The 26,895-nt window shown below is 40.0% G+C and overlaps 3 protein-coding genes across 4 annotated transcripts; 1 reads left to right on the forward strand and 2 right to left on the reverse strand.

Moving 5' to 3' along the window:
* Positions 1-102: 102 nt before the first annotated feature.
* Positions 103-381, reverse strand: LOC115762226 (immune-induced peptide 14). The gene is made up of 2 exons (XM_030704361.1): positions 283-381; positions 103-219 (listed from the first exon to the last, which is right to left on the reverse strand). Exons 1-2 carry the CDS (start codon positions 347-349, stop codon positions 146-148), a joined length of 141 nt encoding a protein of 46 aa, XP_030560221.1. The 5' UTR covers positions 350-381; the 3' UTR covers positions 103-145.
* A 769-nt stretch (positions 382-1,150) lies between these two features.
* Positions 1,151-1,452, forward strand: LOC115762294 (immune-induced peptide 4). Its single transcript, XM_030704460.1, has 2 exons — positions 1,151-1,258; positions 1,336-1,452. The coding sequence occupies exons 1-2, from the start codon at positions 1,183-1,185 to the stop codon at positions 1,386-1,388; spliced, it is 129 nt and encodes a 42-aa protein (XP_030560320.1). The 5' UTR covers positions 1,151-1,182; the 3' UTR covers positions 1,389-1,452.
* Positions 1,453-5,222: 3,770 nt separating this feature from the next.
* On the reverse strand, positions 5,223-10,743 carry LOC115762187 (carbonic anhydrase 1). 2 transcript variants are annotated; one of them, XM_030704310.1, is made up of 2 exons: positions 10,538-10,743; positions 5,223-6,226 (listed from the first exon to the last, which is right to left on the reverse strand). In XM_030704310.1, exon 2 carries the CDS (start codon positions 6,210-6,212, stop codon positions 5,340-5,342), a length of 873 nt encoding a protein of 290 aa, XP_030560170.1. In that variant the 5' UTR covers positions 6,213-6,226; positions 10,538-10,743; the 3' UTR covers positions 5,223-5,339. The 2 variants fall into 2 exon arrangements, with proteins under 2 accessions (XP_030560170.1, XP_030560169.1); XM_030704309.1 differs by having other exon boundaries at positions 5,223-6,248; positions 10,538-10,742.
* Positions 10,744-26,895: the final 16,152 nt, after the last annotated feature.

Raw genomic sequence — 26,895 nt, forward strand, 5'->3', positions numbered from 1 at the left:
AAAAATACCAACTCTACCAGTCGCAAGAGTGTGACCATAGCTTGCGTCGCTCAAAAGCGCACATTTTAAATCACACACAAAATAAAATTACACATAAATATATATAGATTTTTGCTACTTTATTTAATTGACTGCCATTTAAAATTTAGTTTTTGCGTATGTATTGACCTCTGTCCGTTTGTATCAGCGTATGGCCGCCAGCATTAATGACTTGCGTAGCTATACAAATAGATAATTCAATTAAAATAATTACACTTATCGTATACTATATGTATATATTACCAGCATCCGCACTAGCCAGAGCCGCGATGAGCGCAAAAACAAAGCCGCAAATCTTTAGACAGTTCATGTTTCTTTCAATCTGATCAATTGAGACAATATGACAAACAATCGCAACGAGCTGCGCTTTTATAGCCGCAAACTGAGCTGGAAATTCCAGCCCAATTTTTTTATTTTCAATACGTAGAAAAATACCCAAAGCCCTGAACAACAATACTGCTGATAACTCAAGCTAATATGTACATGTACTAATGTTAATAAACGCATAAATGCACTTGATTCGAATGTGGGTTACATACATATATAGTATTAGCTCACGTATGTGCTTGATATAAGTGCATAGGTATCAATCAAATACTATATATGCATGCTTGATATAGCATATAGCCCGATGCTTAAGGGCTAGACTTGGAAATACCGTTTACTAAGGCCCTGAATTGAGTTTTCATATATTCTAGTGCAATTAGGGATACGAAGATATTGTATAGAGTTCGGTGAGAAAACCCATTTAAATATTTATATGATTTTTAATCAGTTACAGGAAGACTTTAAGATGATCTACCTATGATCTACCAGTTAGCCTTCTTTTATTGAATAATCGACAAACGATTATTGCCCATAATAGAAACGTAATATCTCTGAGAATTACGCTTGAGTCTCATACAGTTTTTAGTTCAATTTGAATATCAACAAACTGCTGATAGGCTAGGCGTATTAAGTAGCTGCACTCGCACACGATCTTTTTAACCTGCGTAATTCCATTTTGATAGGAATTTCCCGAGATCAATCGCAGTGACAGCAGCAGCAGAGGCAGCAGCAGCGGCAGCCTGAGCTGCTATAAAAGATCGACTCGGCTCTCAGTTGGGATCAGTATCAATTATACAAAGCAAACAATCAATCAATATGAAGATCTTTCAAGCTGCTGCCCTACTGCTGGCCATGATCGCCGCCCTCGCCAGCGCTGAGCCGGTGCCCAAACGTAAGTTGAGCAATTGTTGGCAATTGAACGAATATCATTTCTAATTATTATGCAAATATTTTCAAATATCTTTACAGCTGGCACTGTGCTGATTCAGACTGACAATACGCAATACATTCGCACCGGTTAAATTTGAATTAATTAATTATTTTAAAATAAAAAACGGAAATGTTAACAAACTGAACAAAACAAAACTAAAATGTTGTATTTATGTTCAGGATTCTTCATTTTCAGCAATTGCGTAAAATGTGTCGAAATTGCATGTTACAATTTGTTGGCAGCAAAATCAACAAGCTAGACAATTCATTTGCAGCACAACGAATACCAGATGCTCTAACATTCAAATTGCATAGAGATGGAAATTGAATTGAAATCTTTGTTTTCAATGTAGGCAGAAAGACATGTCTCATGTTTGCCCCGATTAGGAATATAATTAGAATATATGTATATATTCGCATTGCAAACGTGACGTCATGCGCCTTAGTTGGCAGGTCCCCGGTTCAAGCTCAAGTGTACTTGTTCATTTGATTTGTTATCATTCGCAAAGTACAAATCAGTTGTCATAAATTAAAGCAAGTACGAGCGCAGCTCTTGCATATGATTATTTTATTTACTTTAACAAAATGATAATACCCTCGGTTAGGGTATACAGTAATTAGATGCAACAGTTGCTTTGCTCAACTGCTGACAAGAAATGAATTCAACTATTATTTGATTTCCTGGAATTTGTATTTTGCTTAACAGAAACCAGTTCCAAGCACGTGTTTACTCTAATGGATTCTACGAAGGCATTAAGACAAATTGACGGCCCATTCATAAAGTTTTATGTAACGGGAAACAGTTGCAATAATAATATAAATATATACATATATATAGGAAGATTTGTATAAAGGACAAGTTACACTTACTCAGATTAAAGTAAAAAGTTACATATACTATACAAAATACAGGAAACTATATTTTTTTAAGATTAAAGTAAATGAGATGAACTTGAAGATAGATAGAAATGCAACAATTATATTAACTATATGTAATAAACATAAAATATAATTAATAAACGTTGACTTTTATAATCATTGTTATTGAAACAAAAAAAAAACCAAATATTTTTTCTTATCATTAAACTTTAAACCTCAATTCTAGAAACTATCTGCAGCTTTTGAAGTAGGATAGGGTATTCCATAGTCGAGTCAAGTCTGCTTACGCACATCATTTAAGAACTTTTATCAGAAATGATCAGAAAAAACTTGACACTTATTTAAGTGCACAACTTAATTTTCCATTTCAAGAGAAAAACGTGTTAATACATTTTTTTATGTATCTAAAGCTTAGGGTATTTCTAAGTCGAAACTCGTTTATAGATTAGCTTTGTCTGCTTGCATTACTAATACGTAATTAGACTGATGCTGGAAACGGGTTTTCGCATCAACTTGTTATCAGCCAAGTTGGCATTGTTGTTGTTGTTGTTGTTAAATTGATTTGATAGCGCATAAAGCTGGAAATGCCCCGAGACTGCTCAGCGACATGCATGCTAAGGTCTAGTCGCTTGTTTACCATATAATATATATACTAAATATATGCACTGCGTTGGAAAACTGAATAGTTGGAAGTTTGTCTTCAGTTGCTTGGCTTGCTAGAATGCCGACGGCTTGCATGGAAGAGAACTGAGAACTGGGCTCTGTTCAGACCTCAAAAAATAGGCGCCGCTCATATTTAAGCTGGGCAAAATTTTAAACAAGTTGCACCAAAAGAGCGAAAACTATTCGGTTGTCCTGTGGCTGCCGCTTTTCCGGCTCTGCCATTGTTTCACTTTGAGCCGTGCTGTCCCCGCCCGCTGTATACTACTCCATTTTGTATGCTTCCTTATATCAACAATTATTTGAAACTTTTACCGCAAATATTTCCTTGGCTGGTTTTACGCCTGAAATAAATTGTAATAGAAGTTGCCTGGTTAACAGCTCGTATGACTGGCGACGACTTTGCGGCGGCGGCGGCGGCGGCGGCGGCCGCCCACTGGCTGCCAATATCTTGGGCAGCCCAGACCAGACCAGCCCAGCCCAGTCGGGCGCAGTTCTGCTCTGGCCCAAGCTAATCCTTTTGATTTTCAACTGCACAAATTCCAGCTAACAACAATTTATGTGCCCAGCCCCTGCCCTGACTGGCAACAGTTGCTGCGGCAACAGCCATGCCGAGCAGTCAATAACCAGGCTTGACTGTAGCCATTGTTTGGACTGTGTGTCTGTGTGTGTGTGTTTGTGTGTGTGTGTGCTTGCCACAAAGCACATTGGCTCGTGGAATTTGCAACGTTTACGCTGGAGCATTTGCGCTGGCGGGCAACCAGACCAAGTGCCAGCACCCACTTTCATCTAGTATCAAAGTGAATTTTGTGGCCATGGGAATTATGAGGGAAAAAGTCGAATACGCCGGGCCACAGTCAAATGTAATCAGAATCAGGCGGAATCATGGCCATCCATGCCTGTGCAAATTCCCATTCCCGCTTATCCCAGAGCGTTTATTGGAAATTAATTTATACGTTTCGGCCGGTTCGAGTATTTTGCTTTTTGGCTTAAAAGCCAAATGAGTGGGAATTCCCCATTTGCCAAAATGTTCCGAATGGGTTTTTATTTTCCTTTTTAACTGCAGCAAATCGAAGCCTAAACTGAATTTGACTATGTGGCTCAACTGCATGCCCAGACACTTCCCAGAACACTTCAAAATCTTTAAGGTTTAAATTGACCGGGTTTTTTGCAGCCCGTGATAAGCGCGAGAGCTCGGGCAAAGCCCACACATCGCGAGCTGCTGCCGCTTTTGCGCCTATAAAAGCAGCTGCCGGAGCTCGTTCTAGATCAGAGTTAAAGAGACAACGCTTCAGCACAAAACCAATTAAACAATCAACATGCAATTGATCAAGATCTGCGGCTTTGTTTTTGCCATGATTGTGGCCCTGGCCAGCGCCGAGCCAGAGCGTAAGTACAAGCGTGTTTATGAAATCTTTAGTTTGTTTTAACTCATTTTCTAACTCTATTTACAGCTCAAGGCACGCTGCTGATACAAACCAACAATGCTCAGGGCATTTTCACGGGCTAGAAATGTCACAAAGACCACAAACACACCTTAAACATATCTTTTGATCTAACTTAAACACAAACTTTCCTTTAAAAATGACATTAAAAACTCTTAAAACTTATATGAATGCAATTATTTCAATTAAATATGCTTAGGTAGAGAATTATTCCGTATACAGGTGCTTTATTACTTGATTATGTACTGAAAAGAACAAATGGTCCATTAAACCTAGTCCAACTTAACAAAACTTTTGAACAGCGGAAAGTCGCTAGTTCAAACCCAGCAACAGATCCCCTTTAAGACGTTTTAACATCTGAGTAATTAACGAGAGGACCTTATGTTTAATAAGAAACGTCTAATTAGAAATATTCCTACTAAATTTAATTTCTGAGCAGCGGACTAGCAAGCAGAAAGTCGCCAGTTCAAACCCAGCAAGCGGAATGTTAAGACGTTATAACATCTGAGCATCGACTGCAAAGAATAATTAACCAGAGGACCTTATATTTTCATTCATTGTAAACATAGCCGGCGCATCGGACTAACAAGTGGAAAGTCGCTAGTTCAAACCCACTAACTTAGATTCTATAGCACCTGAGCATATAAATATCTAGAGGATCTCAAGATATAATTTCCAAGCATCGAGCTGACAAGCGGGAAGTCGCCAGTTCAAATCTAACAATGGTCAATTTTAATCATTTATACTATATAAAGACATCCAGTTTCTACTTCCGAATACTTTTCTCCACTTACGACAAAACCAGCGCATCGCACTAACATCCAGAAAGTCGCCAGTTCAAATCTAGCAACAATTTTCGATTTTAATCACCTTATAAGGTCTTTGATGCCTCCTTCTATGAGGAAAGGGTACAATAAACCCTAAAGCACAACTGAATCAACCTTCGGAGACTTTTATTCATTTCCAACATAACCAGCGCAAATCATAAAAATATATATTTTGTGTAAAACATAAATTTAAAAAAGAAGAGTTAATTAATTCGTTTAAAATGAACCCAAGCTAACAATTTAATGCAACACAGCGATCGCCCAGGGGCTGCTTCTTGCGCGCATTCATCGCAATCCGACAGCCCTGCTCGTCGCAGAGGGCGCCGAACTGGGCCAATTGCTCGGCGCCAATGTGGAAGATGCGCGGACAGATGGCCCACTGGCTGGGCAGAACGACATTGCCGTTGGCATAGGTGCCGCGATACGTGTAATAGTCCTGATTGAAGCACCACATCAGTGTGGCCAAATCAAACGGTGGCAGCTCGATGACTGAGCCGGCGCGCCGTATGGCCCACAGGTTCTCGACCACCTGGTCCAGAAATTGGTTTTTCTGGTGTGACAGCGCGAACATATAGGACACGGTCAGATACTCGTATGCTGCATCGGGCATATTGGTGGCATGCAACACCTGCATCTCCATGGCATAGCTTCGCGAGTCTATCGAATGCTCCGAGGCGCCCCACTTGAAGATCGCCTCCACAAAGTAATAGTTGCCGGGCAGCGTGCCGCCGCTTATAAACGGCGTACACTCCGGGCCGCAGGAGATGCGCATTATCACCGTCTTGCCATTGTTCTCCAGCAATATGGCCGGGGGCAGTTCATCGTAGCTGTACCACTGCAGCGCCTCCACGTGATCCATCCGGAAGACTCCGCGTCGCGCGATATCGATGGGCGATGGCTGACGCTCGATTAGGCTCTTGCGCGGCTTTGGCTCGCACAGATTGGTCAATATAATGCTGGCCGACTTCACATGCGCTATGAACACCAGCGCCATAATGCAGCTAACCAGCCCCATAAAGTAGTTCGACTCGTAGGCATAGTCCATGGCCCCGGCCACATTGGTGGAGAGACTGCTCCAAAGGTAACTCACCAAATCAAGCAGCATGTCCTCTGGATATTCTGTTCAGTTTTAACTAGTTAGCTAAATCGAATATAATTGAGTACGTTAGTCAAATGTTAAATGCGTTGCCTACTTCGAGCTGAAATACGTGAGTACGCTGAGTAGCCTACGAAGAGTATTTGATTAGGTAGCCTTCTGAGAGTATTACACATAGGAAAAAGGGCGGACCTTTATGAGTATAAATAAATGTTTGTTGTACCCAAAACTAGGAGATACTCGAAATCCAGCTGACGCTATAGACCAGCTCTGCGTCTTCTCACACTATGTATGGGAAATGCTTCCCTTATTAACTCCAGTATTTTCAATCAATTTTTTTCTGAAATTTCGAGTGCTTAGATATGGCATGCAAAAGTTTGTGCAAAGTCTAAGGACATACGTTTCAAAATGAATTGAAAAAAGCGAGGTATCTAAAAAGTTGGATACTTATAATGTTTCTATACTCTATGAGAACCTACTACCTAAGCTTGTAGCTAATATTAGCATCGAGTTATGCTCAAAAAAACCCAATTTGAATATCGATTCTTATCGAATTTGCATTATAAGCAATCGATAACTTAAAATAAACTATATCGGGGCGGGCAACTGGAAGATCTGCGTTCGAGATTCAAGATTTAAGTATTTCTAGAGCCTAAAAAACAATCGTACCGTTGGCTAGGTGCTGGGCAAAGACAATGCATGTATGTGAGAGTAATTTTCACAACTCTCTCCCCACAACTATTGTGAATGAAGCGAGCCAAAATGCGAGATATTGCCCATTTGAATTGTGAATAAAGCGAACTTGAATCTAAGCTTAGTTTGTGTTTTAAAACAAAAAGGAATAAAATTATAAATGCCATGAATCAACGCACAATCGTTGATTTTCGTTGATTTTAAACGCCGAGAAGTCTTGTAATGTAATTTCATAAATAATTTGTATATTAAGCAACATATTTTGCAGTGTACTAAATCAGTGAAGCACACAGAATATTGAATTAGCCAGCTGCATATGGGCCATGAGTTCATGAAAGCAGCTTTGTTGTGAATGATCGATCAATGGGGCACGAGCTGTTGGTGCCACAAAGCGAGCAATGCACCTGAATGCAAGCTGGCATGCACTGGACAAATTGCGAGTTGCTGGAGCTCTGCTGCACCTGAATAAATCGGCCATTTGAATGCTGACCTGACCTGCAGCATGATAATATGCAATTGAAGGCTAGCAACGGCCTATTGACGGCGCCCGTGCTGAGGCCATGCAGGCTTTCAAGTTTTGTCGGGCCCAAAGTGAGCCATTTAGTGAAAGACCCTTGGCTTAGCCATAAACCAGATGCGATAACAATGCACAGCATACACAGACAACAGCCTGCCAGCAACTTATATAATAAATACCTGGCAGACGCAATGCACAACAGGCCACGAGTCCTGTCGCCCCCTCCCCCCGCATCCTGGCTGGCAAACTTTTCGGACGCGTGCTTCATAAAATAGTCATAATGCATGTTTTTGTGAAACATGAGTTGGTCACAACTTGCTGCCAGCGCAAGCTTTCGGGCCATCTATGGCCTATTTGGGCATACGCTAAAACCAAATTCTGTATATTAATACTCTGCACCCATTGAATGTGAATGCAAAGGGCATATTCGCATTATACAAGTGTCTTTACTAGGCAGAAGACGACATCTGCGCAGCCAGAAGTCATATATATATATATATATTCATGAGCAAGACGAGGAGCCGAGTTGTTTACAGGCATAAGGAGTTTATTATTGTGTTTCGATATCTTCACTCATTTATTAATCGATAAGAATCGATTATAAGGCATGGATTCTTCAGTATAACTCGCAGACTAAAAGCTTCATGCACCAGATTAAGATATATATTTCACGTTTTAGATACCTCTCCAGATTTTATGTAAGAGAAAGTTGTCATGTTTGTCACGGCTACCTGGCGCTGGCATGCTGGGTATCTACTAGTCGTGCACTCTTTTAACTTGTTTGCCATGTAATTATACGTGCACAGGCAACAGGCAACAGACGCAGGACAGACCGTGTATGCGCTCTTATATGTATTAGAAAGCCCATTAAAAGTTTCGAGTCGCTGAGCGTGCAAAAACCAAACTGAAATTGCATTGGGATTTGCTGGCGAGAGTCTATTAAATAATCAGCTGCTGTATCTGGCTAAAGCTACAGAAATTTTGCAGAAAAACACCAGGTAGAGGGTAGAATATAAGGAAGCACATGAGCCCAAAAGTATGCAAACAATTTGTTTTAGCGAAAGAGTTTTCGTATTGAATATTAGAACATTCTTATCATCTTCTCAATTTGATAGCATTATTTTTATCGAACTTAATAGTAGCCCAAGCGTAGTTACAATGCAAATCTTGATTATTCTCAATTATTTTGTCTTTAAATAAACAGTCGAGCACTTTACAACACTGCAAATCTATGCCAAAATATTTGCTACTCTTTAAATAAATAGTTAAGTACTTTACAACACTGCGAATTGAAGCCACAATATTTTCAACTCTTGTTAATAATCAGTCGAGCACTTTACAACACTGCAAAGCTAAAGCACAGCTTTAAGCCAGAATATTTACTGCTCTTTTTTTTGCAAAGCAAAGCTTGTTTTTTCTAAAACTCTGTTAATTTCTTCTAAAAACAAACCGATGTTATTCAAGAAGAAGATTGTTGCGGTTAATGGGAGTCAAAAACACACGCACACACCCATACACACACACACACAAAAGCTGCATACAGTTTGCCAGAAAAAACCGCAGCCGACGCTTGCAATTGACAGGCTTAAGGTTATGAGCCAGAACAGGTGGTTGCCAGAGCCTGTGTGTGTGTGTGTGTGTGTGTGAGTGTGTGAGTGTGTGTGAGTGTGTGAGTGTGTGAGTGTGTGTGAGTGTGTGAGTGCGTGTGCGTGGGTTAATGGGGCAACGTCAATATAACTGCTGTGCAGTAATTAAATTGAAACCACAGCAAAACAAAAACAACAACAAAACACAAACCAAATAAGAAAAAAAAAACGCTTTACAACACACAAAGCTAAGCCGGCGGGAATGAAGCGAAAGCGGCGAGCGGCAAGGGAATATGAGGGGGGGGGGGGGGGGGGGGGGTAGGTTTAGAGGGGGTCGTGTGCGAATGTTGGGCGGAAAATGATTACCTGCCAGTGTAAGTTTATTTATGGCTGCGAAAGCAAGTCATAAACAGCAGTAAACGCTGGCTGCAGGGGACGGGGCGGGGCTGTTGCAGGCAGAGGTTAGTTGCACACGCCCATTTTTTTCGGGAAGGTGGGAGGTTAGGAAGGAGGGGGGAGGAGGCAGCTAGCCACCTCTGGGGTTTTCGCATCAAGTTTTAACTCGGCTGCACGACTGTATGCCTGCCTGGCCTGTTTGCCAGGCGATAACTTTTGACTTGCCAAGCACAAATATTGTTGAGTGCGTGTGTTTACACACATACACACAGAGAGAGAGAGAGAGAGAGAGAGAGAGAGAGAGAGAGAGAGAGAGAGAGGGAGAGGAAAATTTAAATATAGGCACAACTTAATATTGAATTTATTATGTTTGTTGCCCAGCATTTTGGGTACTGGGTGTTTGTGTGTGTGTGTGTGTGTGTGTGTGTGTGTGTGTGTGTGTGTCTGGCGCGTTATTTTGCACTTGCAACAGGCAAAACAGAAAACCGCTTGCAAATTATTTTGCATTGCCCCATTTTTATACCCTAAGCCCATTTTAATGGGCAAGAAGGGTATATTGGTATTATGTGTAAGTATGTAACAAGCAGAAAAAGGCGTCTAAAAATATATATTCTTAACTGGGATGACGTGCAGAGTCGATAAAACAATGAGGCAACTCAGCTCGTCGACCTTATCCTCTCTGCCTGAGCCTTTGTATAAATCTTGAAATTGTAGGTATCAATATTTGTCATTATCCAATTCCAATTTCATAATATAACATAGCTTGAAGCTAAAGCCTTGGTATATATGCACGTTAATGTCATACTTTAGCTCTTCAAATTTCATACAGATCAAACCATAAGCACCGAAGTTAGTCAAGATTACATTTCCCATAGCTAGTAGGGGGCAAAGGGAAGGTCAAGCTTGGGGTATGTGTGTGCTGCTGGTTGTGTATTTATAAAGGAAGCTTTTCTCGGGCTACAGGGTATCTCACAGTGGAGCACTCCTATTTCTGTGTTGTTTTTGTTATTGCAGCGCAATGCTGGCTTTTATCGCAGCAAACTTCTCTTAGCCAAGTTAACAGCTGCGTGCGGAATAAGTTTCTGAATTATGCCAGCAGCAACTTTTCTGCCATTATTTATGTGTTCGCTTCATGGACTCACCTTTTGATTTCCCCAAAATAACAAACCGGGCCCAAAAACCGAAACAGTCAATTGCCTTCAACGCGTGCCCGAGCACGTGACTCGCAATGTCCTTAAATGCACAAGCTTTTCTTTCTTTTTTTTTAAAGAAATTTGACAAGAAACTTGCAAAATACTTAGAAAATCGTTTTTTTTTTTTAAATATTTTTTTATTATTTTTGTTTAATTTACGTTGTGTAGAACTGTCTAGTTTGCATCACGCAGCAATTTTGAAAGCAGCATGCTTTGATCTCTCAACCAGAAGTAAAGAACGGTTAATAGAAAGAACTATCGATAGAAACTAATATGGAATTAATTGTGAAAGAAACTAATATTTCATATCAAATTTAATATTTGCAATATTTTTTTTGAATATTGCATTTAAAATACATCTGTCTTCTATTATCATCGTTAACTATCGAAGCTATGGGATATTTATCGATAGTTTTGAAGCTATCAGCTCGCAGGGAAATGATACTTATACATGTTATCAATTATCCTATATACTATTTCTTACTTTCAAACTATTTATTTGTGCGATCGATTTCAAAACCGTTTTCAAAGAACTTTCAGAGAATTAATTTTAAACGTGCCACGGGCAAGGCCAAGGCATGCTCTCAAATATTCTGTTTAGACATAGTTCGAAATTTCCCACCTCCACCTCCCTCCTCATATCTCATCCGATTTCCATGAGGTTTGGCTCTTTGTTCATGGTTTGGACTCTAGATCAGTTGTCGATTGCACAGTTCGTGACAGTTATCGACTATCGAAACCATAAATTAGCTGGCCTTATTGATAGTTTTTCTATCGAAGACTAGATAATAATATTACTTTCCCGACAGCTATGCGATAGATTTGCTAGATGTCCCTCAGCATTGACTTTTATTTAAAGAATTATAATTTTTTCGAAGAGTATTTTTCTGTTTATTTGCGATTTAATTGCCAACCTTTGATTGCAGTCTCTGAATTCATTTATTGTTGCATTCTAGTTTTAATTTCCTTCCAGTACTTTTGCCTTCGCATTTGTCAAGCTTGTTTTTCAATTTGCTGTTTGCTATTTTCTATTTTCTATTTTAATCAAATTAGCTGGCAGCAAGATGGCTGCGATACGATCAAATTGCAATTGTTTGGAACTGTGACTGTGCCTGTGACTGTGACTCTGACTCTGACTGTAACTGTGACTGCAACAGTAGCCAGTGTTGAGTAGCTGCTGCTTGACAGCCACTCAAGATGGCGTCTGTAAAATGGCTGAAATGGCAACAAATTGCTTGTTTGCTTGAAATTATGCAAATTTCAGCAGATATTTCGCAAAAATGACGATGGCCATGGAAAATGAGTTACATTTGGCCAAGACATCGAGTCAAGGATTTATGCTATTTATCCAGCAACCAAGCCACCCCACCCCCCTCCCTACCACCACACAAACACACCCCACCCAGCTGAAGCCTGGAAGCCTGTTTCTAATCCTGTGCCGGAATCAACGTTGGTTGCATTCCAAATTTTTGTGCTCTCAGCTCATCTCGCTCAGCTTTTGCTATTTGCTTTGAGGAAATTGAAAAGAAATTATTATAACTTGTATTTGCAGTTAAGATGTCCAAGAGGATGAAGGCGAGGAAGGGGGACAGCCTGTGCTAGCCCCCAGGCGCAGTTGATGCTAAAGTTTTGCCAGACTTGGTCAAAATGCGGGCCGAGAAGTCACTCTAGTGCTTCTTCTTGCTGCTGCTGCTGTTGTTGTCGTTGTTGTTGACCAAGTGCAGAAATGTATGCAGAGTACGTGCGGAAATGCTGAAATTTATTCCCATTACTTGGCCGAGTTGATAACTTGGTCGGGTCGCGCACTGTCTTCAGCTATTTTTTGGGCCATGTTATTAAAAAACTTTTTGTGAAGAGAGATAGAGCAGGAGATTGAGTGCGTCGCGTGTTTGCCTTTTTTATATTTTTGCGAAAACTTTCAAAATTAAAAGGATTAATCCGTCAACTACAAGCAAGCGAGTATATGATGCCCGCCAAAGCTACTTTAGTATACAAATCGCAAGGTAAATTCTCTGTTTACTGCAAACTTTTTGATTGAAACTTTTGATGAAATACTTGCCAAAAGCGAAAGCTGACTGAAGCAGTCGTGGTTACTTTCTCTACGGCATATTTACAAATGAGATTGCCAAATATCATCAATGAAAACCAGCTGACATAAAGTTGGCAAGTGAAAAAAAGTTCGACACTTTGCTATACCCTAAAATATAATCAGATTATATTATAAATACGTTTTAAGTAGATATTCAACTATATTATAGATCATCAAATCAATGATGACTTGTTTGTGTTGTGACTTTCCAGCATGGAATATAAATTTCATTTGTAATTATCAAATGGTTTAAGCGCAGTCTAATATGTATTATACATACCCTTGTAAAGATATTTAACTCTACTCTCGACACACAATACGATTAAGAATTAATAAAGGTTTGGACACATAGTGCCTACGAAAGTAATTTTCATTTATAATTCCCAAGTGGTTAAAGCAAATACTTGGTTAAGCTGGCAAGCTTAAACACGAGCTGTAGTCTCTACAGATTTTATGCCAGAGTTTACATATACTTAGAAATATAGTTACCAACTAACTTTGAAATCACTTTAACTATATTAAGATTATGCTTTCTTGTACAGGGTATAGAGTTATCAAAGCGTGTGTTGGACACATGTTAAGGAAGCGAATCACAAGTCAAAGCTGAGCCAATCCGGTGCATCTTATGATCTGCCAATCGACCTGCTGCCAGGCTCAATTCTATGCGATTTCGATTGTGTGTGATTGTGACAGTTTAAAGGGTATTGAGACGTGGGTACGGAAGGGTGTGTGGGAGGCAACTCAAGTTGAGAGTGGCAGTGCATTTGCATGCATAGTGTGGATGGCAAATGCAATCTAATTCAATTTCTAATAATGCCGGGCATAACTTTGGCAATGCTTTGCTTTGTGCCCAAAACTTTGCCACGTGAACTGTTTTTTTTCTCAATTCTTTTTTGTTGCGCCTTTGTCAGCAGAAGTTCAAATTGAAAGGCAAAAACTTGGCTATTTTGAACCAAGGACCTGAGAGAGAGTGAGCGAGACGGTGGGGGGGCAGAGTGAGAGTGCCTTTCAGTTTTATTCCTTTGCAGTCGTTGAAAGTGCATTTGTATACAATACATTTGAGCTGTCCAAAAGTTTTTGCAGCTTAACATGTGTGTGTGAGCCGGAATGTGTGTGTGAGCCAGTCTGTGGGCGTGTGTGGGCTAACAACAAGCTGTCAACACTTTGGCTTTGACTTCTGCCGCTGATGCACTCAGAGAAAAAGTGTTCGCTTACAATCGAATTTATTCAGTTTTTCTTCAAGCTTTAAGTACAAACATTAATTGGATAAAAAGGGCTTTGGCTGAAAAACCTGACAGCCAAATATCTGCTCGTGCTCAGATCGGAGAAGTCTTTCCTATATAAGGTAGGTCGAGCAGACAGGTTTTTTTCTCTTGTGAGATTTCCCATAAAATATAATGAAACACAAAATATTTATAGCAAGAATATGCTGGCCTGAAATAAGTAAGCAAAAGATTTCTCGAATTCAGTACAATCCCGAGTCCTTTTGAACTTTCAACATTTATGCTCGATTTGAGTAGAGAATAGCTGATGATTTCTGCGAGTGTAGCTGCTGCTGCTTACACTTCAGCTACAGCTATAATGCTCAGTTGTTGTTGTTTATCTGAGCGCCAAAACTTTCTGAAGAAGTTGCAAAAGTTTTCGAGTGCGAACTTAGCTGCAACAGCAACAGCAGCGGCAGCGGCAGCGGCAGCCGGGCACAAAAACTATTAAAAGTGTATCGACTCATTTGTGCCAGTGCCATTTGAGCCAAGCTTATCAAATTACAGCCAATTACGAGCCGAGCAGAGTGACTGCCTTAAATGATAAACCAATAAAACCAACTTCAGCTCTAACTGCAGGTATTTTAGTTTCGAAATCAATGAAAATGAAAAAAGTTTAAATAAAAAGGCAAACAAAATGAAATATCTGAAGCTTTGCTTGGCTAACGATGAAGCATTTTGCATACCAACTGACCGTTATGCCAGGACACGGACACGGACACGGACACGGATACGGCGACTAGACTCCACTTGCCGCATAGTCATGGGGCAGCTGTGGCAAGTGAAAAGTGCGCCTGCAATGTGAAATGCACGCTAAGTGTCCTTGCTACGTGACTGGCATTAAGTATTGGCATTGCCTCAGCTACTACTGCTGCAGTTGTTGTCGTTTATTACTTGCTAGAAAAAAGGCATCATGCAAATGTCCTGTGCCGGTGCCTGTGCCCAAAGCAAATTGCTCCTGTCTAATGCTAATGGCTTCTCTTACACCTTTCGCATTAAAGCTCTGCATTCGCTTTTAAGTGGATTCTGCTGTAGTCCAGCGCAAATTATATGTCAATACCCTAATGGAGAGCGCCAGAGCACTTAACCTGCTGAGACAGCCAGACGACAAGCTAATCAATATATTCATATAGTGCATGAAATTACCCGGCGTTGTTCGGTTTACATTACATTCTGCTTCTCTTTGCCTCGCCTTTATCGGACATAATTCCGAATACATTTAAAAGATAGTTTTTATATGACCAGAAAGATCGTCTTACAAATTCCTTTCAAATAACTTTTAAGGACAATGCTCGACAGGAGTTCTGTCCTGTTCTGTCGTGTTCCTGTCAATGGCTAAGCAATTTCCTTTGGGTTTATTAATAATTATGCTGATTTTTAATTAATCTGTGTAAAGCTCAGTTCTTGTTATTCTTTTCAAAACACTTCACTTTGTGCTCATGAACAAAGGTTTAATGACACATTTTTAATAAGTCTTTATAGACGTCCAGTTTATCTATTGGAATTACAAAACTGGCATCGGATTGTGGCTGCCGCGCTGCATGGATCTGAGCTGCGATTTTCTCAATTTGCTGCGATTCATTTGCATTTCATTCAACATTTGCTTTGATATTGCAATTTTTGTGGCATCCGCTCTGGTTACAGGACACGCAAAAGAAAACTGTATTTAAAAAAAAAAAAAAACGAAAAAGGGAGAAGAAAGTAAAATGGAGAAGCATAAAAGTAAAAAAAAGAAAACGTGAAAGCGGAATAAGTAAAGAAAAATCCGTTAGTACAGCTTTTCATGGCAGGCGACGAGAGCAAACAAATAATTTTTTCCTTTTCATTTGCAGCGTGCGCTGTGTGAAATTTCTTTGAAAATGCTGCGCTTGATGCTTGAGCTGTCCTTGGCAATTGCTGGCAATGCGTCCACAACCAGGCTATACCCTGTAGCAACTGAAAATGCTGCAGAGAGAGTGTATATTGCATATAAGAGGCAGAAGAAAACAGCTTCGATTGTATGGCATATACATGTATATTCATGAGCAGCATCAACAGCCAAGTCGATCAGTCTGTCTGATTATAGAGAAAGTAGTAACTAAAGGTAAACATCGATGAATCGAAAGCTCTCGATTAGCCCGCAAATAGCTAAAAGATCGATAACTATAGGTGCATCGATGATTAGCGACAGCAGTCTATATATGAGTAAATATCGATAAAGTAACATATATCGATAGCTTTTGATAAACCTGCATATATTGATAGCTATCGAAAAACGGCTATCGATATATCGATAAATATAGAAACACCAATGGCTAATGATAGCCAATAAAGTAGATAGCTATCTATGAACCGACGACAAAAAATAATCAATAGCCATTGATAAATCAGTAAGTAATGATAAGTCGATAATTTCAATGGCCATAGACACATATCAATAGGACAATCGAGAAACAGCAAATATCGGTAGTTCGATATTGATATATGTTATATATTATTATATAACATAATAGATAAGTCGATGATTATCGTTCAAAATATAAGTAGAATTTCTGAATAGACAACGATCGATAAGATATAAACTATCGTTGTATCGGAAATACTTGACAAATCGATAAGGATAGAATGTCCGATAAATATCGATTAATTATTATGTATTGTCTGACCCTTTAAAAACATATTCCACTTCCGTTCATTCCATTCCAATTTTAAGAGCAGCACTTACGATTAGTTACTCAGGACTGGCAAAGCAACTCTCACTTGAATACAGGGTAACTCTTAGTCGTTCACACTTGACCAGAGCTGTGCTGCTACTTGAGCCGTGTTGCCATTGCAATTGCATTTGGCCATTAATATGCAAAGTATGATATGCAGCTGCAGTTGAGCTGCGATTTGTTGCGCTCCATTGGCGGCTGTGTTGCGAAATTTACATGGGGCAACAAATATTGTAACGCCAGCCACGTGCCACACAGGACACAACATGCAGGCGGCATCAGGCAGCAGGCAGCAGGCAGTCGGCAGGTGGAAGCAGGCATAAATGCAAATACTTATTTGCAGTTCATTAAGTTGTGTGCGGGTGTTGCATGACAACAAATTGGATTTGTGCCCCGATCTAAGCGCCTTAACCGTTGTGGCAGCCTACGGTGCTTGCAACTTGCCACATGTGGCCGAGTATGTCAATTCAATTAAATGTGCCCGGCCCGCAGCTTGAACTAGAACTGGCTGCAACAGCTTTACGCACGTGTGCCACATGTAAAAAAAAAAGTAGTTGCTGCCCCTATTTGTGGCACAGTCAGCGAGTCATTAGACGCAGCTGGCTGCTAGTGACAAGCGCGTGCCACGCGACCTGCGGGCCTGCTGTCTACCTGTTGCCCGAATGTTGCAAGCGGCACGTGCAGCTGTGTGTGGCACATGTTGCATTGAACTTTGGTTAGCCTTTGGCCTAAGCCGTTCTTACCTTCAGGTGTGAAAATGCAATGAACCAAAATATGCAAAACTCTTGCGCACATTCTACGCTGCACGCTGCCTGCTACCTGCTGCATGCCACATATCCTTGCAGCATGCATACTTTAGCCGGCAGCGAGAGCGCTCAATAAAAATGCAATATGCCTGTCGCATTTCACAATATTTCACACTCGCATAGCTCGAGGCACAGAATCCATGGAATTTTGCGCATAAATCGCAAAAGGACTCGGCACGCACAAAAGGATTCGAGCGTTTGCCGTGATAATTCATGCGCAAATATGCGGCACCGGCTTGAAGCCTTAAGCAGGATGCGCGCCTTGTTGCCTTGCAGGCAAATTAGCCCAGAGGCCACGTGTCAGCTCGTAACTAAGACTCGAACGCGGACTTGCCCAAATACCGTAAACACTAATGTGTACCACGCGCGGGCTGGCCGGGCTAATAGGATTTCAGGACAGCAACATCAATGAGGCAGCATCATGAATGGACGACTTGGCCAGCAGCAAGCAGCAAGCAGCTAAGCAACCCCTTCCTAATCTCCTTCTCTCTCTCTGTGTGTGTTTCTCGTCGTGTTTAAGCGCTTCGAGCGTTTTCCTAACGCTTTTACAGCTTACATTCGCATTTGCATTTGCATTTGAATGCAATTTTAATTATACAATGCTTCGTTTCCTGTGTGTCTGCCTGTGTCTGTCTGTGTGTGTGTGTATGTGTGTGCCAGTGTTGCCAACTACCACACATACAAATAAAAGAACAGATTAACATGAAACAAAAAAAAATTGAAACAGGAAAAAAACGGGTAACGCCTTAAATATGGCTTAAGGCTTGGCTTATATATGGTTGAATTGTCAAACTTGTGAACTTGGAAAAAAACAAGTTATATTTCCAAGAAAATATTCATTCTTAGACTGATTTTTTCAGTAGAGTTTTCTGATATAATGCTCCGATATTGTTGAGATTTAGCTCATTAGTTTGAATGCTGATCTCGCTGATCTGATAGCTCGATAATGACATTTGAAAGAATTTAATTTCTACAGTGAAAACTCTCTAGGGCGGACACCGAGTAAGCGTCGAGTAGTTTTTGTACGCTCAAGAGAAGCTTCTGCCTCATAGGGGGGGATCTGACAAGATTCAGATTGGTTTGATAAAAATTGTGGGAAAAGATGAAGTGCTCGTTAGGAGAGTTTTTACTGTATATAATATATGTATTATATACTGATATGATAAAGTAAGGCGTATCAGGAGACAGCTCGATTTTCATAAAGTATATAGATTCTCGATCCAGCTGCTATACAAATTCCAAGACGTTTGCTATGCAGCTGAGAGATTCGCTTCGATTCGGCTGCTGATCGAGAATATATATATGCTCCATAGAGTCGAGGTTGTCTTCTGCTACACATGGCATGGCAATATTATAATACTCTCTAACGGGCTATAAAATGCAGAGATTTCCAGTTTTAGGCAATGCTTCACATGATTCCCGGCTAAGATTAAACAGATCTAGCCAAAATAACGGCTAACTTGGCAACACTGGCGTGTGTTGTGTCTGTGCGTCTGTGTGTGTGTGTGTGTGTGTCGTGTGGCGTTCGTTATCCTTATGTTTTATGCATGTTGCATGCTGCAGCGGCGCCTGTCGCTCTTCTGGCCATTGCGCGTTAACCGTTACCTTTAGCTTTACCGTTACCGTTACCCGTACCGTTATAGTTGGGTCCACCTGCTGATATTGTTATCTCACGCTGACCCGCTTCCGTTTGTCCTTTGGCTCTCGATTGCCTTGCAAATTGCATGCAAATTTAAACACTGATTTCTGGGCATTCAATTGACATACAATTTTCCACTCGCCAGGGCTCCGAAAAACAACAAAAATAATAAGAGAGAGAGAGAGAGAGAGAGAGAGAGAGAGAGAGAGAGAGAGAGAGAGAGAGAGAGAGAGGGAGAGTGAAAAAAGTACTAGATCCAACCTAACTGCCGCGCCCCACCTGAGCACTAACTGATTTATTCGGCTTACTGCTAACTTGACATGCATATTCATAGACTCTGCAGCCGGCAAAACTCAATGGGAAATTGCATGCTTTAATCAAAACGCTAATGAAAGTAAATTTCACTAACTGAGCCGAAACGCCCACTCAATTTGTAACCCCCCCCCCCCCCCCACACTCGCGCCCTAAGCCTTAAAGTCACCTTGTGGCACATAAAAATAACAGTAAACTTCGCTAATTACATCGAGAGAGAGGGAGAGAGCAAGAGAGGGGGAGAGTGAGAAATTTTCGTCGAGCATCAAAGCAAGAAATAAATTGCTACATGCCAAATACACACACACACACACACACGCAAATACTCATATATACTCATCTATATGCTAGCATATACGCATATGTACTCACATGTTCTCACATGTACTCATATGTACTCATATATACACATAGTAACTGCTGCTGAGCTTCGTTCGGCTGAGGTAAGTGCAAGTTATAATTCGTTGCGGGCAAGGACATTTCGCATATACGCGCACAAGGACACCACGGCGCAACGATACGACAATCCTGGACTGTTGTCGTTGCCCGGGTTGCGCGATAAGCTTTGCGAAAATAAATAACTGCTCTCTACATATGCCATAAATTAACTGGTGAAAAAAGTAGTGTGCCCCGATTTTCAATTCCCGCAGATATATATTTTTTTAAGATTTTTTTTTTGAATCTATTTGAATCTATTTAGGGTGGACTGTCATTTTATGGCCAAAACGAGAAGCCGATTCTTGGCAACATAAACAAGTAAGAGGTTCTAGTCGGGAGCTCCCGCCTAGGGGATACCCTGAACCCTCTTCTTACAACGGACAGACGGACGAACGGACAGACGGACATGGCTAGATCGACTCGGCTATTGATGCCGATCAAGACTATATATACTTTATGGGGTCGGAGATGCTTCCTTCTGCCTGTTACATACATTTGGATTTTGCACAAATACAATATACCCTTATACCCATTTTTAATGGGTTCAGGGTATAAAAAAGTAAAAGAAAAAAAAAAAATATATATAGGGCGGAATTCCAACTTTTTTAACGAAAATTGTAATCATTGAGGGACTATGAGTTAACCGAAATCCTATGCTTAACGCTGTGGAAAACTTGAAAACGAAAATTTTCTTTGTTTTTTGAGTCAAGCTCATAATTTAAGAAAAAATAATAATAATATTAAAAAAAATAATAGCTATAATAAATAAAATAACACCAAAATGCATACCAAGAATATTGATAATAATAAATATGATCTATCAGTAATAACTTATCGTACAGCCCTCGTCATGGGCCTTGGACTCGCATTGTTTAGTTAATCATGGCCGGGCTGCTAAGATTATCCCAGAACAAGAGCGCAATTGTCTGAGCTGTTTTCAAGGAGTTCTTAAGTTTTTAAGAAATAATTTTAGAAATAATTCCGTCAAAAACCCTAAACAAGAAAACACATTAAATGCTGGTTGAATACGAATGCGCTGTATGTTTTTAGCGGTTTTTGTGTTAGCCACTTAAATGCCAAATGAAAATGCAACTAAAAGCTGAAAATAATATGAGAATAGAGCGTGCAAGACTAGCAGCTACCCTGTAGGTAGACCAAGCCAGACAGTCAAAGACTGGCGCGTAGTCTAAGGCAAATAGCCTGCAATACCCTGCATGCTCTTGGGCAATGTTAGGGTATATGCGCTGCAAAAGTAATCTGCAGACAGCCAAACAATTTATGCATGTACTTGCATGATTTTAATAATATATTAACTGAAGACAGCGTTCGAGTCATGAATGAATAAATGAATTCACAACTGCGAAGACTGTTTAATTCGAATTCGCAGTTGTTCTCATTTACAAAGTTCGGCATTTGGCATTCGCATTCGCATTTGGCATTCGGCATTCGGCATTTGCATAATTTATAAAATTGTAGCTACTAATGAATTGAAATGACAGAAGCCAAAGAAACTTTCGTAGCTCGTAGCTGTGTGTGCCTTGAGTTGCGCTTTTCACTCTTTTCCGCTTTTCCATCTCTTTTCTTTTTTGCCTGCCTTCTTGCCTCTTTGTGTGTATTTATTTGATTAATGAACATTTCAATGCATTCAATGCTCAATGCATGGCTGTTTGTGTTTCTGTGTGTATGTGTGTGTGTGTCTGTGTGTGTGTGTGTGTGTGTGTATTTGTGTGTGTGTGTGTGTGTGTGGATGCACTTAACACACTGACAGCAGCGTAAAAAGTTTTGCCGCTGCTGCGCTCCAATTGCCGTCAGAACTTTAAATGCGGTTTTTTGCACCAAATTACTCGGCGAGAGTTGAGCTTTAGTTTTCTTTATTCATTATACCCTTGCCAAAGATACATTAGTTTTCTCACAGTTAGAGGCAGGCTTATATGTCGATATAGTTTTCTGGTTCTATTCAAAAAGAGTCTCTCAGTTTAAAAGCTTTCGCGATGAGACTTGGCACAGACTATGGCCCCGCACTCCTGTTAAATAATCTTGAATAACTGAGCTGTTTGTAGCTCGATTCTTATGAAAACTTTGGGGAATCAATATTAATTGCAAATATAAACTCCGAATATCAAGCCTACAGCATCAAACCGTTCAACTTGACGGAAACGAAGGAAGATATACTGAAAGTAAAATACTCTAGATCTGTGTATAATCTACGAGAACCTGCATGGCACATGTGAACTCTTTAGCTCTTATGAGTTCCAAAAATCCAACCTCCTAATCGATACCTACCGATTTCCTTAAAGTTCCCGAGATCGACTGCCCCTATATCATTACCCTGGCATTGGAAAAAACGGCCTAAAATAGTTTTGTTTAGCTAAATAAATAAATCGAACGGCTGAAAGGGCATTTAATCTTCGCCAACTTCTTTTAGTTGGTTTTTTTTTTGTTTACTCGATTCTTTTTGTATTTTTTTTGCCAACTGCTTCTGTGCGGCTGTTAATGCTTCTTGGCGCGACGAACTGCGCAGCTATTTACGCAAGGCTGCCTGTGGATGTTGGCGCTGTGTTTTCATTATTTATACGCACAGTCAGCCGGCTAGTTTGGGGTTGAGGGGCAGCGGCAGGGACAGTAGCAGGGTAGCAGGCTGCTTTTTGCATTGTGCCTGCGTTCAAGCTAATAAAAACGCAGCAGCAGCAGCGGCAACGGCAGCCGCATAAACAAACAAACAGCCAAAGAGCCAAACAGCAACTGCAACTGCAACACAGTGTTGTGTTTTCTAGTTGAATTGAATAACTGTGGTTAGCGGCATGCCCAGCGCACGGAATGCCCTGTAAATCGGAGGCAATGAGAGGCAGCCATTGCTTAAACATATTTGTCATTTATGTGTATCATGCCTGAATAGTATAAATAAGCATGCGAATCCAGCTAGCTTGCCCATCGGGCTGCACTTAAACGTTATCAACTTCTAACCAAAGGGTATCACACAGTTAGCTTATCATGTTCCTATACAACACTTGATACAGGGTATTTGAGCAGTTCAGTTCTCGACCCATTCACTTATTGTTGCTTCTAAAGCGTTTTTGTAACCTAGTCCAGACAATCTCCAAGAATTGCTTTTAGCTTTTTTCTGCGCTTCTGTTGTTGGCCAAGTTTCCACAAAGTTTGTCTTCTGGTCACCGACGTTGACCAGCTCCGAACTGAGGCCAGACCCGACCAGGCCAGAGACGGCCACAACTGACCAGGCCATGTGCCATGTCTATGTTCAGCCAATGAATTGAATTGTTTCTGCTTTTGCTTTTGCTTTTGCTTTCATTTATGCGGGCAGGGCATAAATTTTATACCTCTGCCTTGGCTAAGGCAAAATTAATTTTTTATACCATGAACCTGTTGAACTAAACGGGTATACTGTATGTTAGAGGCAGAATGAACCGGCATAAGGTATATATATTCCAGATCAGAACGACAAGCTGAGTGTAAGAACGTGCATATATTTTCTAATATATATCAGACGCAGAATTAATCAATATTTTTCGACATCTCCTTCGTTTTTAGAGATATGGCTTTGGCCTTTAAGACGCACACACTTGTGTATGCCATATTTAAACTCTCAACATTTCACAGAGATCGGACTACATTTCTCAAACATGGGCTAAGACAAAGGGAAGAAGAAGCGTATAAATATGCGCATGTATGTATAGCAGCTAATTCGAATGTTTGCAGCTAGTTTAAGGGTATTTACCGGTCGGGCATGCCCAACTATAGCTATTTTATACTTTCTTCTTTCATCTGAAAGATGTCCTTTTTTCTCTCTTTATTATGCTGCAGAATATTGCAGGCAAGAATATGCTTTTTTTTCTTACATGCTGCTTTAAACAAATACACACTTGTGGTTAGCTCTTTCCCCATTTTTGAATGCAAGTAAGAAAATTGAGAAAATTCAGAGCTGGAAATATTTTGGATAGAAGCAAATGAAGAAATTTTCAAATTTGTTTATGCCAAATACCTGAATGCAAGCCGAAAAATAATTGATGCAAATGCATGCATGCAGAAATAAATTACCTATGTATATGCACAACTGAATAAAATCTGTGATGGACTTGTTGGTAATAAACAATTTAAAGCCGTCTTTTTATACCCTGAACCCATTAAAAATGGGTATAAGGGTATATTGTATTTGTGCAAAATCCAAATGTATGTAACAGGCAGAAGGAAGCATCTCCGACCCCATAATGTATATATATTCTTGATCAACACCAATAGCCGAGTCGATCTAGCCATGTCCGTCTGTCTGTCCGTCCGTCTTTCCGTCAGTCCGTATGTATGAACGCAAGGATCTCAGAACCTATAAGAGCTAGAGACTTGAAATTTTAGATGTAGGTGCTCCTAGTTCCCGCGCAGATCGAGTTTGTTTCCGATAATCGATAACTTACTCCGTTTCCAAGCAATCGATAAAAATCGTTATCGATATCCTGTTTTTTGGGCAATTTTGGTAAATAATAAGAACTAGAGTCACCGAACTTGACATATAGCTTCTAAAATAGAATATATATATGCATTTGATGTTGGAAGAAGAGATTCAGGGTATCCCCTAGTCGGGAGGTCCCGACTAGAACCTCTTACTTGTAGTTGTTGTCAATATGCTGAGTGAATGGTCATAATTGTTATTAACTTAAATAAAATGCAATCAAGTTCACTCAAATGCGCATAAGCTTACGCTCTCGAGGGCCAACACGCTGCGCCACAAAGTATGCAACGATTAATTAAATTTCAATTTGACCCACCCCCGCCCAACATTTCGATGTTGCATATGTTTTTATCATACGCATAATGAGCAATTATGTCAATAAAACACAAAGGCAAACAAGCGTAAATGGTTGCCACTTTCACACACACACACACACACACACACAGAATGTAACACAAATGTTTGTGTGTGTGTGTGTTGCCACTGTAAAAACACGCAGCCAGGCTCAATGTAAGTACTTTTATATATACACACACAAGCTGGCTGTAAAACAAAGAAAATTCGCTAAATGAACATTTTAATTGTCAGTTCAGGGAACGCGGAAACGACGGTGTGACAATGTGAATTGCTTTCGACTATTGCCTATGCGCACAGTGGGGAAACATCATTTTTATTCAACAAATTTAATTGTTCCTCAATTGCGTATCTGTTTTTCCCTTTTGTTGCATGAAGAATTTCAGTTCTACTTGAAAGACTGACTCACTGATTAAATGATTGATGTTCAACGCACAACCCAAGCAGATAGAGAAAATGTGTTTTAAGCTAATTTTCCATTAGAGATCGTACCTATTTAGAACTGCTTGTCCAGTTTGACTGATTGACTAACTGAATGATTGATGATCAACGCATAGCCCAAGTCTTTAAAATATGATTTATAATAAATTGATTTTCTATTAAAAATTATACTTTTATATACACAAATATATAATTGTCGAGACTGATTGATTGACTAACTGATTGACTGAATGACTAAGGGATTCATATTCGACGCACAGCCCAAACTGTGAATTAAAATGTAGAAAATGTGTTTTAAATTAGTTTTCTAATAAAAATGATATCTATGTTCGTGCTCACTGATTTACTAAATGACTGCCTGATTGAATGATTGATGATTAACGCAAAGCTCAAACTATAATAGCTTGAAAGCTGCTTTTTTCACATTTCATCGTTGGAATGTTGGAAAGTGACAAATAATAGAGGTGCTTTAATTGGGATCTTGCTAAAAATATGCTGCTTACTACTGCAAAAAAGTAGTCGAAAATAAACTAATTATTAGTAACATGGCCCACTGTGCCATAGAAAGTCTGTGCGTGTGTGTGTGTGTGTGCTTTAAGGCCTGCATATGAACATACTTGAGAGCAGGCTAGCGCAAACTTTTCAAAGTGTTTATATGTAAGTGTGTGTGTGTGTAGGTGTGTGTGTGTGTGATTGTGATTTCTGCAATGTGTGCAGTTTGGCGTTGAAACTTCCAATTACCATATTGCGCCCCCTTTCCCTCCCCACCGCCCTTTCTAGCCATATTTCGCCGGCCTATGCCTATTTCAGTTAACTGGTCGCATAACGGGCACATGTGCGAATTTTGTAATTAAAATTTGCGCCCATTGCCTGTTCCGGCAATGCCAACTTTCAGGCATATCAAGAATATTTAAATTAAATGCTTTTTATATGCCATAAGGGATTTGCACAGACCGCTCCCCATCTCTCTCCCCCCACCCCTCTCAGTAGCTTACTTTTCTTCAGGGTTAAGTAAGGGAATATGTTGAAATCAAATATGTTATTGGTTTGTGGCTGTTTCTCAGTTTCCAGGATCCTGTTCACTTTGTCTCTCTGCTCAGGCATCAATTATGCACATGTGTGTGTACGTATGTGACCACAGCCTTAGGCGCACACACACACACACACACACAGAGACAGGACCATAAGCACTCGCCACTAAGGCGCTCTAATTAATTGTTAATTGCTCATTTGAACGGATTATTAGTGTTGTAGCGATTTGTAATCACGCCTAAAGCACATAATTGCAATGAATTATTAAATTCTATCGCATAATCACACTTCAATTGTTTTCGCAACTTTGTCACCTTCCGTTTAGCACGCAGATGCTCACATTATGCCCCAAATCCATTACAAATGCACAATATATTCTCCTAATCTTCAGTTATATGCATTTATGCAATGACAAACTAATTTATGAAGCTAAGTAAAATCTACGTAAGTGTATTCCCTTGAAAATCGTTTGAGTAAATACAATACAGGTGAAATAACTTGCTTTGCTTATTTTCACTAAAAGATTCAATATGATTGTTGTTCGAAAGGAAAATGTCTATAATCAAGAGGTTTATCCATTACACAAAGGGTATTCCCTATACAAAATTATGTGTTTGAATTTGCGAGAAACTTAAGAGAGTTAAAGCTTACGCCCATACCCTGTACAATTTTTGAATACATCAGCTTTGTCAGCATCTGGCACTTATATATATTGATAAAGCAATAAATTTGAAGTAATTTTACAAATGCATTCAAAAGTCTCAAATTTATGGGAGGGCCAG

Source organism: Drosophila novamexicana, unplaced genomic scaffold, assembly GCF_003285875.2.
Source record: "Drosophila novamexicana strain 15010-1031.04,08,12 unplaced genomic scaffold, DnovRS2.1 tig00000564-arrow-pilon, whole genome shotgun sequence".
In the NCBI taxonomy this organism is placed as follows: Eukaryota; Metazoa; Arthropoda; class Insecta; order Diptera; family Drosophilidae; genus Drosophila; species Drosophila novamexicana.